The 15,142-nt window shown below is 38.7% G+C and overlaps 1 protein-coding gene across 2 annotated transcripts in view; it reads right to left on the bottom strand.

Moving 5' to 3' along the window:
* Positions 1–15,142, bottom strand: part of snx9b (sorting nexin 9b) — a 42,139-nt gene that overhangs the window by 7,149 nt on the left and 19,848 nt on the right. For both annotated transcript variants that reach the window (XM_062034995.1, XM_062034996.1), the window contains 9 exons: positions 12,813–12,942; positions 10,830–10,914; positions 8,583–8,708; positions 8,393–8,510; positions 8,185–8,315; positions 8,020–8,123; positions 7,816–7,919; positions 7,662–7,739; positions 1,118–1,194 (listed from right to left, as the gene is read on the bottom strand). In XM_062034995.1, coding sequence (XP_061890979.1) covers positions 1,118–1,194; positions 7,662–7,739; positions 7,816–7,919; positions 8,020–8,123; positions 8,185–8,315; positions 8,393–8,510; positions 8,583–8,708; positions 10,830–10,914; positions 12,813–12,942 — 953 coding nt within the window. The remainder of the gene's footprint in view (positions 1–1,117; positions 1,195–7,661; positions 7,740–7,815; positions 7,920–8,019; positions 8,124–8,184; positions 8,316–8,392; positions 8,511–8,582; positions 8,709–10,829; positions 10,915–12,812; positions 12,943–15,142) is intronic.

Here is a 15,142-nt window from a genome sequence, read left to right on the forward strand (position 1 = left end):
TGATAAGAACGCACTGATATACAGTACAGGCCAAAAGTTTGGACACACCTTCTCATTTTAATGTGTTTTTCTTAATTTTCATGACTATTTACATTGTAGATTGTCACATCAAAACTATGAATGAACACATGTGGAGTTATGTACTTAACAAAAAAAGGTGAAATAACTGAAAACATGTTTTATATTCTAGTTTCTTCAAAATAGCCACTCTTTGCTCTCATTACTCTTTCGTACAATCTTGACATTCTCTCGATGAGCTTCAAAAGTCACCTGAAATGGTTTTCACTTCACAGGTGTGCTTGAAGCTCATCCAGAGAATGCCAAGAGTGTGCAAAAAAAGTAATCGGAGCAAAGGGTGGCTATTTTGAAGAAACTAGAATATAAAACATATTCTCATTTCAATGTGTTTTCTTTATTTTCATGACTATTTACATTGTAGATTGTCACTGAAGGCATCAAAACTATGACACCTGTGAAGTGAAAACCCTTTCAGGTGACTTTTGAAGCTCATGGAGAGAATGCCAAGAGTGTGCAAAGCAGTAATCAGAGCAAAGGGTGGCTATTTTGAAGAAACTAGAATATAAAACGTGTTTTCAACTATTTATTTTGTTAAGTACATAACTCCACATGTGTTCATTCATAGTTTTGATGTGACAATCTACAATGTAAATAGTCATGAAAATAAAGAAAACGCATTGAATGAGGAGAAGGTGTGTCCAAACTTTTGGCCTGTACTGTACATTTTTGTGATGCTCCGTCGTCCGACTTACAGGAGGGAAGGGATTCATGTGGCCCCTTTCCTCGATGTTAATCATTTTGCAATGCAGTCTGCTAAAAATGACGGAAAGCGCCACTCTACATAGCAACTGACGCTGTGGCCAAAGTTGGAATTGCCACAAAACACATTTTAAGACACTCAACACTTTACTGCCGTCTGGCGGCTAAGGTGCAACCCCCCCCAATTCGTCGCGTTTCATGTGTCCGGTAAACCACAACGAATGCGGCCCTAGATTCCCCTTCCTACTGTATGAACGCAAACACTGACGTCGTGACAGAACGTGAGACAACGTTGACAACAAAATGACATATTTATGGTGCTCCAAATTATAATATTTACCTGCTCCGCTACTAACTGTGCTATCTCCTCGTAGGTCTTCCCCGCTGCCGTCATGGCATCCGTCAGGGTTGACTCGCCTGCATCGGTGAGATATTAACATGTTATCTTTTTGAAGTACTACATAACAAAAACTAAATAATTAGTGAAATACTGTGTGAATGTGTAGCCAAGCTGAAATAAACTTGAGCACTAGAACACTTGCCAGTATGTCACAGCCTATCATAGCAATCCCTAGTTATACCCTGCTGGATGCAGTCTATGTCAGTGTTTTTCAACCTTTTTTCAGCCAAGGCACATTTTTTGCGTTGAAAAAATGCGGAGGCACACCACCAGCAGAAATAATTAAAAAACAAAACTCAGTTGATAGTAAAAAGTCGTCGTCGCAATTGTTGGATATGACTTTAAAGCATAACCAAGCATGCATCACTATAGCTCTTGTCTCAAAGTAGGTGTACTGTCACCACCTGTCACATCACACCCTGACTTATTTGGACTGTTTTGCTGTTTTCCTGTGTGTAGTGTTTTACTTCTTGTCTTGTGCTCCTATTTTGGTGGCTTTTTTTCTTTTTTTGGTAATTTCCTGTAGCAGTTTCATGTCTTCCTTTGAGCGATATTTCCCGCATCTACTTTGTTTTAGCAATCAAGAATATTTCAGTTGTTTTTATCCTTCTTTGTGGGGACATTGTCGATTGTCATGTCATGTTCGGATGTACATTGTGGACCGCCGTCTTTGCTCCACAGTAAGTCTTTGCTGTCGTCCAGCATTCTGTTTTTGTTTACTTTGTAGCCAGTTCAGTTTTAGTTTCGTTCTGCATAGCCTTCCCTAAGCTTGAATGCCTTTTCTTAGGGGCACTCACCTTTTGTTTATTTTTGGTTAAAGCATTAGACACCTGCACACTGCCTCCCGCTGTTTCCGACATCTACAAAGCAATTAGCTACCTGCTGCCACCTACTGATATGGAAGAGTATTACACGGTTACTCTGCCGAGCTCTAGACAGCACCAACACTCAACAAGAACACATCATTTGCAGACTATAATTACTGCTTTGCAAAAAATATTTTTAACCCAAATAGGTGAAATTACATAATCTCACGCGGCACAGTGGTTGAAAAACACTGCTCTAGTAGATAAGCGCCTGCAACAATGTGTGCAACACAGTTTCCATTTCAATAGAACTTTTGTGACAAATAATTAAATAGAGTGCATCCGGAAAGTAATCATAGCGCTTCACTTTTTCCACATTGTGTTGTTGCAGCCTTATTCCAGAATGAAAAAATGACACTTTTTCCTCAAAATGTTACACATTTTTCATGCTGTGACCAAAAAAAACACAGCTGTGTGCCTTTCCATATCATGTCCAATCATCTGCATTTACAATGAAGCTGTGGAAACGTCTCTGTGAGCACCAGTGGAAACAGGATGCGTGCTCAATTTTCTGCAGGCTGTGAATACTAATGGTATATGTCTGGGATTTCTTTATTTTTTTATTTATTTGCAAAGATTTAGAAAAACATATTTTTCATGTTGTCGTAAGGGTGTTGCATGTAAAATGTTGAAGAAAAAAATACATGTATTCCATTTTTAAATAAGGCGGTAACATCACAAAATGTGTAATAGAGCTATTGGTTACACTGTAATACAAAAATAATAATAATAGTAAATCACATTTTTAAATGTACAGTACAGGCCAAAAGTTTGGACACACCTTCTCATTCAATGTGTTTTCTTTATTTTCATGACTATTTACATTGTAGATTGTCACATCAAAACTATGAATGAACACATATGGAGTTATGTACTTCACAAAAAAAGGTGATATAACTGAAAACATGTTTTATATTCTATCCATTTTCTACCGCTTGTCCCTTTCGGGGTTGCTGGAGCCTATCTCAGCTGCATTCGGAGTTTCTTCAAAATAGCCACCCTTTGCTCTGATTATTGCTTTGCACACTCTTGGCATTCTCTCCATGAGCTTCAAGAGGTAGTCACCTGAAATGGTTTTCACTTCACAAGTGTGCTTGAAGCTCATGGAGAGAATGCCAAGAGTGTGCAAAGCAGTAATCAGAACAAAGGTGGCTATTTTGAAGAAACTAGAATATAAAACGTGTTTTCAACAATTTTTTTTGTGAAGTACATAAGTTCATTCATAGTTTTGATGTGACAATCTACAATGTAAATAGTCGTGAAAATAAAGAAAACACATTGAATGAGGAGAAGGTGTGTCCAAACGTTTGGCCTGTACTGTATATCAAATAAATGTTCCCCCATTGAAATGCCATTAATCTGTAATAGTTTTATATTTACACAATCACAAGCTGCACACTGACTATTCCTAAATTTAAATTCTATAGAACACAGCTGTCAAACTCAAGGGACACATCATTTTAGATGGCCCATGAAAGCCTGGGGAATAATGTGTCAATAAAGTACTTAATTTGTTCTATCCATCTCCATTTTGACCGAAAAAAAATACACATATTTTGTATTAATGCAACAAATATTTCATCATACTTTCCAAACATTTTTCTTGTTAAAAATAAATACCGTATTTTTCGGATTATAAATCGCAGTATTTTTCATAGTTTGGCCGGGGGTGCGACTTATACTCAGGAGCGACTTATGTGTGAAATTATTAACACATTAGCGTAAAATGTCAACTAATATTATTTATCTCATTCACGTAAGAGACTAGACGTATAAGATTTCATGGGATTTAGCGATTAGGAGTGACAGATTGTTTGGTAAACGTATAGCATGTTCTATATGTTATAGTTATTTGAATGACTCTTACCATAATATGTTACGTTAACATACCAGTTGGTTATTTATGCCTCATATAACGTACACTTATTCAGCCTGTTGTTCACTATTCTTTATTTATTTTAAATTGCCTCTATTCTTGGTGTTGGCTTTTATCAAATACATTTCCCCAAAAAATGTGACTTATACTCCAGTGCGACTTATATATGTTTTTTTCCTTCTTTATTGTGTATTTTCGGCCTGTGCGACTTATACTCCGGTGCGACTTATACTCCGAAAAATACGGTAGTCATGAGAATAAACAACTTTTGGCCTGTACTGTATATGCACTTACTGGGGGAACAAATAAATACATTATAATAATTTTAAGATATATATTTAAAAAAAATTGAGAGGGATGTTTGTTATTAATTAATATTGATTAATAATTCATTTAAAAAATGCACTTATTGGAAGATAATAGATTAAAGAGAATTAAAAACAATAATTAAAGGGGCTGTTTGCAGCTTGCTCAGTTCCATTTTTCAAAGAAACACCATTGGCTATCTTATGTTACCATTTGCACACATTTGTTTTAAATTGTCTATATTTTTAACAATCCCTAAGTTTATGTATGGTAATAAAAAAAATTTCTTGCCCCAATAAAATGTTTGGTGTTTACGGCGGTCGCCGATCACTCACCCTGTGTCGTCAACACGTACGCGCAATGGAGCGAGTGCACACATACAAAAGCAGTCAAAGAGAAGCAACGAACAATTTGCAGTCATGTTGTTGTGATGATAGAATATAAATTCAATGACAGCTAATGCTAACCATCCAAATTGCTATTATTAGCCAACAACACCTGTGTTACGTCATTACGTCCTGGAAGAATATAACACTGAACATTGAAGTTAGATTTGTTGCAAACAGCCCCTTTAATTTAAAAAAAAACAAAAAAACTCCACATGTGCACTTTTAGCGGAGAAAAATAAAGGTAATTTAAATGGATTCATTACATTTTAGCCATGAATTGATTCACTTCATGTCGTTAAAAAACTTATTCGGGTGTTACCACACTGCAAAAAGTCACTTCAAAAACAAGAAAAAAAAAATACAAAAATGAGGGGTATTTTATTTGAACGAAGCAAAATTATCTGCCAATAGAACAAGAAAATTTGGCTTGTCAAGACTTTCCAAAACAAGTCAAATTAGCTAACCTCAATGAACCCAAAAATAGCTTAAAATAAGTATATTCTCACTAATAACAAGTGCACTTTTCTTGGTAGAGAAAAAAAAGAGACCTTTTTGCTCAATATGTTGAAAAATATTCTTAAATGAAGTAAATGCTAGTGCCATTATCTTGACATAATGATATGCGCTCGGCATCATGATTTTTTTTTTCATGCTTGAAGTAAGAAATGATGACTTTAAAAAAGTAGTTTTATACTTGTGAGTGTTGATGACACAGCTTTGCAACAGTTGATATTCTAGTTTCAAGCATGTTTTACTCAATATAGGTCATCAAATCTCAGCAACAAGCTGTAATATCTTACTGAGATCATTTAGGACCAAAACACTTAAAACAAGTAAAACACTCTAACATAAAATCTGCTTAGTGAGAAAAATTATCTTATCAGACAGAAAATAAGCAAATATCAGCCTTATTTGAGATATTTCATTTACTTAGATTTCAGTTTTTGCAGTGTATGTGATATAAATGTTGCACTACATGTTGTTAAAAGATAAACGAGATACCATGTCACTGACTCTACTGTAGCGTCTATTCTATGCGCCTTATATTGCGGTGCGCCTTATATATGAACAAAGTTTTAAAATAGGCCATTCATTGAAGGTGTGCGCCTTATAGTGCGGAAAATGCGGTACATTTTAGCCATGAATTGATTCATGTGGACCCCAATTTAAAGGCCTACTGAAAGCCACTACTAGCGACCACGCAGTCTGATAGTTTATATATCAATGATGAAATCTTAACATTGCAACACATGCCAATACGGCCGGGTTAACTTATAAAGTGACATTTTAAATTTCCCGGGAAACTTCCGGTTGAAAACGTCTATGTATGATGACGTATGCGCGTGACGTCAATGGTTGAAACGGAAGTATTCGGACACCATTGTATCCAATACAAAAAGCTCTGTTTTCATCTCAAAATTCCACAGTATTCTGGACATCTGTGTTGGTGAATCTTTTGCAATTTGTTTAATGAACAATGAAGACTGCAGAGAAGAAAGCTGTAGGACTTTGATTTGGATAGCAGACGCGCTAGCCGACGCTAGCCGCCGACCGCATTGATGATCGGGTGAAGTCCTTCGTCGCTCCGTCGATCGCTGGAACGCAGGTGAGCACGGGTGTTGATGAGCAGATGAGGGCTGGCTGGCGTAGGTGGATAGCTAACGTTTTTAGCATAGCTCTGTGGCGTTGTTAGCAACAGCATTGTTAAGCTTCGCCAGGCTGGAAAGCATTAACCGTGTAGTTACATGTCCATGGTTTAATAGTATTGTTGATTTTCTGTCTATCCTTCCAGTCAGGGGTTTATTTCTTTTGTTTCTATCTGCAGTTAAGCCCGATGCTATCACGTTAGCTCCGTAGGTAAAGTGCTTCGCCGATGTATTGTCATGGAGATAAAAGTCACTGTGAATGTCCATTTTGCGTTCTCGACTCTCATTTTCAAGAGGATATAGTATCCGAGGTGGTTTAAAATACAAATCCGTGATCCACAATAGAAAAAGGAGAGAGTGTGGAATCCAATGAGCCAGCTTGTACCTAAGTTACGGTCAGAGCGAAAAAAGATGCGTCCTGCACTGCACTCTAGTCCTTCACTTTCACGTTCCTCATCCACAAATCTTTCATCCTGGCTCAAATTAATGGGGTAATCGTCGCTTTCTCAGTCCGAATCGCTCTCGCTGCTGGTGTAAACAATGGGAAAATGTGAGGAGCCTTTCAACCTGCGACGTCACGCTACTTCCGGTACAGGCAAGGCTTTTTTTTATCAGCGACCAAAAGTTGCGAACTTTATCGTCGATGTTCTCTACAATATCACGAATGATCAAGTATGACACATAGAATGGATCTGCTATCCCCGTTTGAATAAAAAAAATTCATTTCAGTAGGCCTTTAAACAAGTTAAAAAACGCATTCGTGTGTTACTATTTAGTAGTCAATTGTACGGAATATGTACTGTACTGTGCAATCTACCGTATTTTTCGGAGTATAAGTCGCTCCGGAGTATAAGTCGCACCGGCCGAAAATGCATAATAAGGAAGGGAAAAAACATATATAAGTCGCACTGGAGTATAATTAGCATTTTTTGGGGAAATGTATTTGATAAAAGCCAACACCAAGAATAGACATTTGAAAGGCAATTTAAAATAAATAAAGAATAGTGAACAACAGGCTGAATAAGTGTACGTTATATGAGGCATAAATAACCAACTGAGAAGGTGCCTGGTATGTTAACGTAACATATTATGGTAAGAGTCATTCAAATAACTATATCATATAGAACATGCTATATGTTTACCAAACAATATGTCACTCCTAATCTTATACGTCTAGTCTCTTACGTGAATGAGCTAAATAATATTATTTGATAGTTTACGCTAATGTGTTAATAATTTCACACATAAGTCGCTCCTGAGTATAAGTCGCACCCCCGGCCAAACTATGAAAAAAACTGCGACTTATAGTCCGAAAAATACGGTACTAATAAAAGTTTCAATCAATCAATCAATCAAAAAAGCCATTTGCTACTAACAAAGTGCAGTATTTCCAGACTATACCTTGATATCCACTGCTGGTGAACACTAAGGAAAGGTTTTGGAAGGCTTTACCAATCCGCTGATATTCCTTTGGCAGAGCTGAATGAAGAGGCATTGTGTTACGCTGGGAAAGAAATGCAATAAATAAAGGTAAATGTAAGAAAAGACAACATACGTCCCGTGCATCTCTTCCAGTGCTCATGTCCCACTGTGAGGATTTCCTTCACGCCGTCGTCCATCGCCTTGGTAAACCTGCTGAACTGATCGCATTTCTGCTCTCTGTTGGTAAACAATCATAACGGGGGAGTGTTCGTGTCACCTTGGTGCTGCTTTCTTGGTGTTTGCAAAAAAAAAAAAAAAGGGAGTCCATCCAACTCACACTTCTATAGGGTCCAAGTCTGCAGCTTCCGGCTCTATGGTGGTGAAGATCATCACTCCCACCGTCTCATCCTTCTCTGCTTTTCTCTTCCCCGTTTTCCAGTCCTGCACCGTTTGAAATATTAGCATGTTGGCACTTTCGGCGAGATTGCGAGACACGGCGTACCTTCTCGTCCTTATACGTGAGGAACAGCTGGAAGACTTCGCTGCAGGAAAGGACGGGGTGCCTGCACATCCTGCTCATCCAGCCCTGCAGCCGCTCCATTCGCATCTTAATGAACTCTTCCTCAAAGCGCCCTGGCAAGGAAAACGAAGGTGCGGTGCTCATCTTGGTCGGCCTGTACAGTCACTGTGAAGAAGAGTCCCGCGCTCACCTGTCACCTGCTTGTCTGGTAAGGAGGGGATGGGGATGGCGGAGCCAAATTTGTCCAGCAGCCTCTCATAGAGCCAATCAAAGTGCTTGTATCTGTGATTGACAGGGCGGTTTGTGGTCTGGAACCACAAGCCGGGGAGTTACGCCACAGCTGGCGGGTGAGTAAACGACGCAGGGACAGGGCTGCTTACGTTTGGCGTGATTTGGTACTCGATGTAGCTCTTGAGGCCGTACAGCTTTGAGCCTTTCTTGGGATCAGCGACCACACAGTCCAGCTGTGATTCTGGATAAAGCCACACCGGACCCACTTCTCCCATCTGGGAATCAAACAAAAGTTGCGAAGAACAATAAAGATAAGACTCAAATTCGATAATTTTATAGGATTACGTCAAATCAAACGATGCTATATTTCGATGTTGCACGTGACATCTCGTACGGTTGCAAGCACTTGGCCGGAAAACCAGCGGTCAAGCACTTAAAAGAGCGGACTAAGCTGGACTGCCTCTATGTAATGTTGCATGTTTCCATGCCAACAAAGCAAGAAGAAGGCGCTCAAAAGTACATTTTTCAAAATGGGCCAACTTGATGCTTATTATTAGGGATGGCCGATAATATCGGACTGTCGATATGTAAATGCTTTAAAATGTAATATCGGAAATTATCGGTATAGGTTTCAATAAGTAAAATGTACGACTTTTTAAAAGGCCGCTGTGTACACGGACGTAGGGAGAAGTACAGAGCGCCAATTAACCTTAAAGGCACTGCCTTTGCGTGCCGGCCCAGTCACATAATATCTACGGCTTTTCACACACACAAGTGAATGCAAGGCATACTTGGTCAACAGCCATACAGGTCACACTGAGGGTGGACGTATAAACAACTTTAACACTGTTACAAATATGCGCCACACTGTGAACCCACACCAAACAAGAATGACAAACACATTTTGGGAGAACATCCGCACCGTAACACAACAGAACAAATACCCAGAACCCCTTGCAGCACTAACTCTTCCGGGACGCTACAATATACACCCCCCGCCCACCTCAACCTCCTCATGCTCTCTCAGGGAGAGCATGTCCCAAATTCCAAGCTGCTGTTTTGAGGCATGTTAAAAGAAATAATGCACTTTGTGACTTCAATAATAAATATGGCAGTGCCATGTTGGCATTTTTTGTTCCATAACTTGAGTTGATTTATTTTGGAAAACCTTGTTACATTGTTTAATGCATCCAGCGGGGCATCACAACAAAATTAGGCATAATAATGTGTTAATTCCACGACTGTATATATCGGTATCGGTTGATATCGGAATCAGTAATTAAAAGTGGGACAATATCGGAATATCGGCAAAAAAGCCATTATCGGACATCTCTACTTATTATTATTATTGGATCTGCCATAGACATGCTAAAGATTAGCATTAGCAATTTTACGTGACCATTTTAAACGCCTCCAAATGTAGTAGTTAAAACTAAAATGCATGCAGGTGTGTAATAAGTACAATAGTTAAGTTTGTACACTTTGTAGTAGGGGTGCACAAAAAAACTCGATTTACAATTTTCAAAAATTTAAATGTTTAATTTATTTTTAGAATATATTTTAAGAGGTTTTTATTATTTTTAATGCAAGCAGAAGGAGGTTTTCTAACCTGTGACCTGTTTTTAAAAAAAGTTTCATTATGACTATTCTACCAAATAATACATTGCGACAATCAGTTTCAATCTAGAATCGTGTTGAATTAAGAACCGATCCGGAATCGAACCGTCACACCAGGTATTGGAATCGGATCAAATAATTAGGCGCCCAAAGAGTCATAACCATCCTTTGTAGGGTTCAACAAAAGAAAACTAAATGGTAAATGGGTTATACTTCTATAGCGCTTTTCTACCTTTTTTTTAAGGAACTCAAAGCGCTTTGACACTATTTCCACATTCATCCATTCACACACTGATGGCGAAATGGCAAAGACAACTTCCTGGCTATGGCCACACCAGGTAGTCTAAACACTACTGCCATCTAACGTCTTGGAATTGAAACTGCATGCAAAGTTTACCATATAATACTTGCAAATGACACATAGATAAAAAAAATCATAATAATAAAATAAAAAAGATATAACAACTAGACAGCTCAGCTCAGTGTTAAATTTAAAACAATTTTTGTTTTTTTAAACAATTAACATTAATTAACAGATTTGAACGCACACCAAAAATTGGTACAGATGAGTACCGGTATCGATTCCAAAGTAACGGGAATCAGTACCGTATTGATTCAACTGTGAAACGTACCCATCCTTACGCTTAGTTTTGAGTGACATCCTTTATCACTGTGTTTTTGTCATGTGCAAAATATTACAGCCAGGAACATGCACCAAGTCAGCACTCAGCAAACTGCACGAAAAAAACAATTGACATCCTGCAAATAAAACAACTTACATAGATCGGTAGCTTTTCTTTACCCTTTGCGATCTGCTTGCAAAGGAGGTACAGCTCAGGACCAGACTTTGAGAACCCTGGAAATCTGAAAGTGGAGGGGAAACAATTGTCAGATGGCCCCTGACCAGTGTTTTTCAACCACTGTGCCGTGAGATACATTCTGGTGGGCTGTGGGACATTACCAGTATGTAATTTCACCTATTTGGGTTAAAAATATTTTATGCAAACCAGTAATTATAATCTGCAAATAAAGTGCCGTTGAGTGTCGGTGCTGTCTAGAGCTCGGCAGTAACCATGTAATACTCTTCCATATCAGTAGGTGGCAGCAGGTAGCTAATTGCTTTGTAAACGTCATAAACCAAAAATAAACAAAAGGTGAGTGCCCCTAAAAAAGGCATTGAAGCTTAGGGATGGCTATGGAAAACAAAACTAAAACTGAACTGGCTACAAAGTAAACAAAAACAGAATGCTGGACGACAGCAAAGACTTACTGTGGAGCAAAGACGGCATCCACAATGTACATCCGAACATGACATGACAATCAACAATGTCCCCACAAAGAAGGATAAAAACAACTGAAATATTCTTGATTGCTAAAACAAAGTAGATGCGGGAAATATCGCTCAAAGGAAGACATGAAACTGCTACAGGAAAATACAAAAAAAATAGGAGCGCAAGACAAGAACTAAAACACTACACTCATAAAAACAGCAAAAAACTCCAAATAAGTCAGGGTGTGATGTGACAGGTGGTGACAGTACACCTACTTTGAGACAAGAGCTATAGTGATGCATGCTTGGTTATGCTTTAAAGTCATATACAACAATTGCGACTTTTTTTGTCAACTGAGTTTCGTTTTTTAATGATTTCTGCTGGTGGTGTGCCTCCGCATTTTTTTAACGCAAAAAATGTGCCTTGGCTCAAAAAAGGTTGAAAAACTCTGCCGTAGACGACCAACACGTACGCCACAGGCAGCCTCCAATTATTATGTGTATTTTTCTCGTTCAGTCTTACATACAAAACCCAAAACCAGTAAAGTTGACACGTTGTGTAAATCGTAAGTAAAAACAGAAAACAATGATTTACAAATCTTTTTCAACCTATATTCAATTAAATAGACTGCAAAGACAAGATACTTAACGTTCTAACTGGTAAACGTTATTTTTTTGCAAATATTACCTCATTTGGAATTTGATGCCAGCAACATGTTTCAAAAAAGCTGGCACAAGTGGCAAAAAAGACTGATAAAGTTGAGGAATGCTCATCAAACACTTATTTGGAACATCCCACAGGTGAACAGGCAAATTGGGAACAGGTGGGTGCCATGATTGGGTATAAAAGTAGATTCCATGAAATGCTCAGTCATTCACAAACAAGGATGGGGCGAGGGTCACCACTTTGTCAACAAATGCGTGAGCAAATTGTTGAACAGTTTAAGAACAACATTTGTCAACCAGCTATTGCAAGGAATTTAGGGATTTCACCATCTGTGGTCTGTAATATCTTCAAAAGGTTCAGAGAATCTGGAGAAATCACTGCACGTAAGCAATGATATTACGGACCTTCGATCCCTCAGGCGGTACTGCACCAAAAAGCGACATCAGTGTGTAAAGGATATCACCACATGGGCTCAGGAACACTGAAATTTCAGGAATTCCACCTGAAAAGCTTAAAAAATTGGTCTCCTCATTTCCCAAATGTTTACTAAGTGTTATACACAGTGGTAAAAATGCCCCTCTGCCAACTTTTCTGCAATGTGTTGCTGCCATTAAATTCTAAGTTAATGATTATTTGCAAAAAAAAAAGAAGTTTCTCAGTTCCAGCATTAAATATCTTGTATTTGCAGTCTATTCAATTGAATATGAGTTGAAAAGGATTTGCAAATCATTGTATTCTGTTTTTATTTATCATTTACACAAGGTGCCAACTTCACTGGTTTGGGGTTTTGTACACTAATGATGTTCTCTGCGTAGGAACCCTTACTTGAGTTTCATGGACGCGTGAGCTCCGCCTCGCTGCATGGCCGCGGCATCTCCAGATTCGGACTCTGCGTAGCCCCCGGTGGACTTCATGTCGTCCCACTCGTCGTCCCACTCGTCGTCGTCGGCGGCCCCTGAGGTAAAGACAACAAAAATCATGCGTATGAGCCGTGTTCAACATGTCTACAATAGAAGGACCTTCTCAGATGCGTGTTATAGCACACAAACACTCAACAAAGAAAAAAATCTTAGCTAAATTAGTCAAAACAGGGTTTTTTTTGCCAACTTAGCTGAATAGTTTAACTCTCCACCTTCAACAATTAATCTAACATTTAAATATGGATGTACATAAAACATACAATATTGTCATGAATGACATATTACAGCTTCTGTAGCATAAAGATCGATATATATACCTTTAAAAAGGTCAATGAAGATGTTTATGTGCCTTTCTAAAGAGCAGAAATTATTTTTTTGTGGCACAGCTGGTGTGTGTGAGTGACCGGAAGAAAAGCTCTGACTGGCTACGGGAGAAGGTGTTTGAGTGAGTGAGTGAGTGAGTGACCGGAAAAAAAGCTCTGAATACCTGTTTAAAAAGGTCAATGAAGATGTTTATTCACGTTTCTAAAGAGCAGAAATTATTGTTTGTGCCACAGCTGGTGTGTGTGAGTGGGTGAGTGACCGGAAGAAAAGCTCTGACCGGCTATAGGAGAAGTTGTTTGGTGTTTGAGTGAGTGAGTGAGTGAGTGACCGGAAAAAAAGCTCTAAATACCTTTTGAAAAGGTCAATGAAGATGTTTATTTGCGTTTCTAAGAGCAGAAATGATTTTTTTGTGCCACATCTGGTGTGTGTGAGTGAGTGAGTGACCGGAAAAAAAGCTCTAAATACCTTTTGAAAAGGTCAATGAAGATGTTTATTTGCGTTTCTAAGAGCAGAAATTATTTTTTTGTGCCACAGCTGGTGTGTGTGAGTGAGTGAGTGACCGGAAAAAAAGCTTTGACTGGCTACGGGAGAAGGTGTTTGAGTGAGTGAGTGACTGGAAAAAAAGCTCTGAATACCTTTTAAAAAGGTCAATGAAGATGTTTATGAGCGTTTCTAAAGAGCAGAAATTATTTTTTGTACCCCAGCTGGTGTGTGTGAGTGAGTGACCGGGAAAAAAAAGCTCTTACTGGCTACGGGAGAATTTGTTTGGTGTTTGAGTGAGTGAGTGACCAGAAAAAAAGCTCTGAATACCTTTTTAAAAAGGTCAATGAAGATGTTTATGTGCCTTTCTAAAGAGCAAAAATTATTTTTTGTGCCACAGCTGGTGTGTGTGAGTGGGTGAGTGACCGGAAGAAAAGCTCTGACTGGATTCGGGAGGTGTTTGAGTGAGTGAGTGAGTGACTGGAAAAAAATCTCTGAATACCTTTTAAAAAGGTCAATGAAGATGTTTATGTGCCTTTCTAAAGAGCAGAAATTATTTTTTTGTGCCACAGCTGGTGTGTGTGAGTGGGTGAGTGACCGGAAGAAAAGCTCTGACCGGCTACGGGAGAAGTTGTTTGGTGTTTGAGTGAGTGACCGGGAAAAAAGCTCTGAATACCTTTTAAAAAGGTCAATGAAGATGTTTATTTGCGTTTCTAAAGAGCAGAAATTATTTTTTTGTGCCACAGCTGGTGTGTGTGAGTGACCGGAAAAAAAGCTCTGACTGGCTACGGAAGAAGTTGTTTGAGTGAGTGAGTGACCGGAAAAAAAGCTCAGAATACCTTTAAAAACGTCAACGAAGATGTTTATTCACGTTTTTTTAATTTATAAATGGTCCTCAGTAGGCACGTACTAATGTGTGTGTGTGAATTATGCAAAATGATTTAAATGTGGTCCCCATGAACCATATTAACTCTTTTTCCCCCAGGGTCCCCAGTAAGAATGATCAGCACATTACTTCATCAATCCAGAGATTTAAAGACATGTGTGAGCTAACTGGGCAGTGGCCATTTCACCTTTTTATGCCTCCACAACCTGTAGAAAGGGTGGTCCCCACAAGCCATGATCAAACACTTGGTCCCCATTCCAAATGATAACCAGTATGTGTGTGTGTGTTACACAGAACATCAATTTCCACACTTCTATTAGCCCCGGGTCCAGTGGACCCGGACATATTATATGTAATAGAAATGTGTAGGGGGGGTGTATGGTGTGTGGTCATTAAATATGTATTCTGATATATGTTCTTCACAGAAAATGAGCCAAAATCAGTGAGTCTCAGTTTGAAAAATTAATTAATGGTATTGTTTTTCTTTTAATAAAAAATGAAAAGGGGTCCCACAGACCCGAACACCACACAAGGGTTAATATAAG

Source organism: Entelurus aequoreus, linkage group LG23, assembly GCF_033978785.1.
Source record: "Entelurus aequoreus isolate RoL-2023_Sb linkage group LG23, RoL_Eaeq_v1.1, whole genome shotgun sequence".
NCBI classification, from domain to species: Eukaryota; Metazoa; Chordata; class Actinopteri; order Syngnathiformes; family Syngnathidae; genus Entelurus; species Entelurus aequoreus.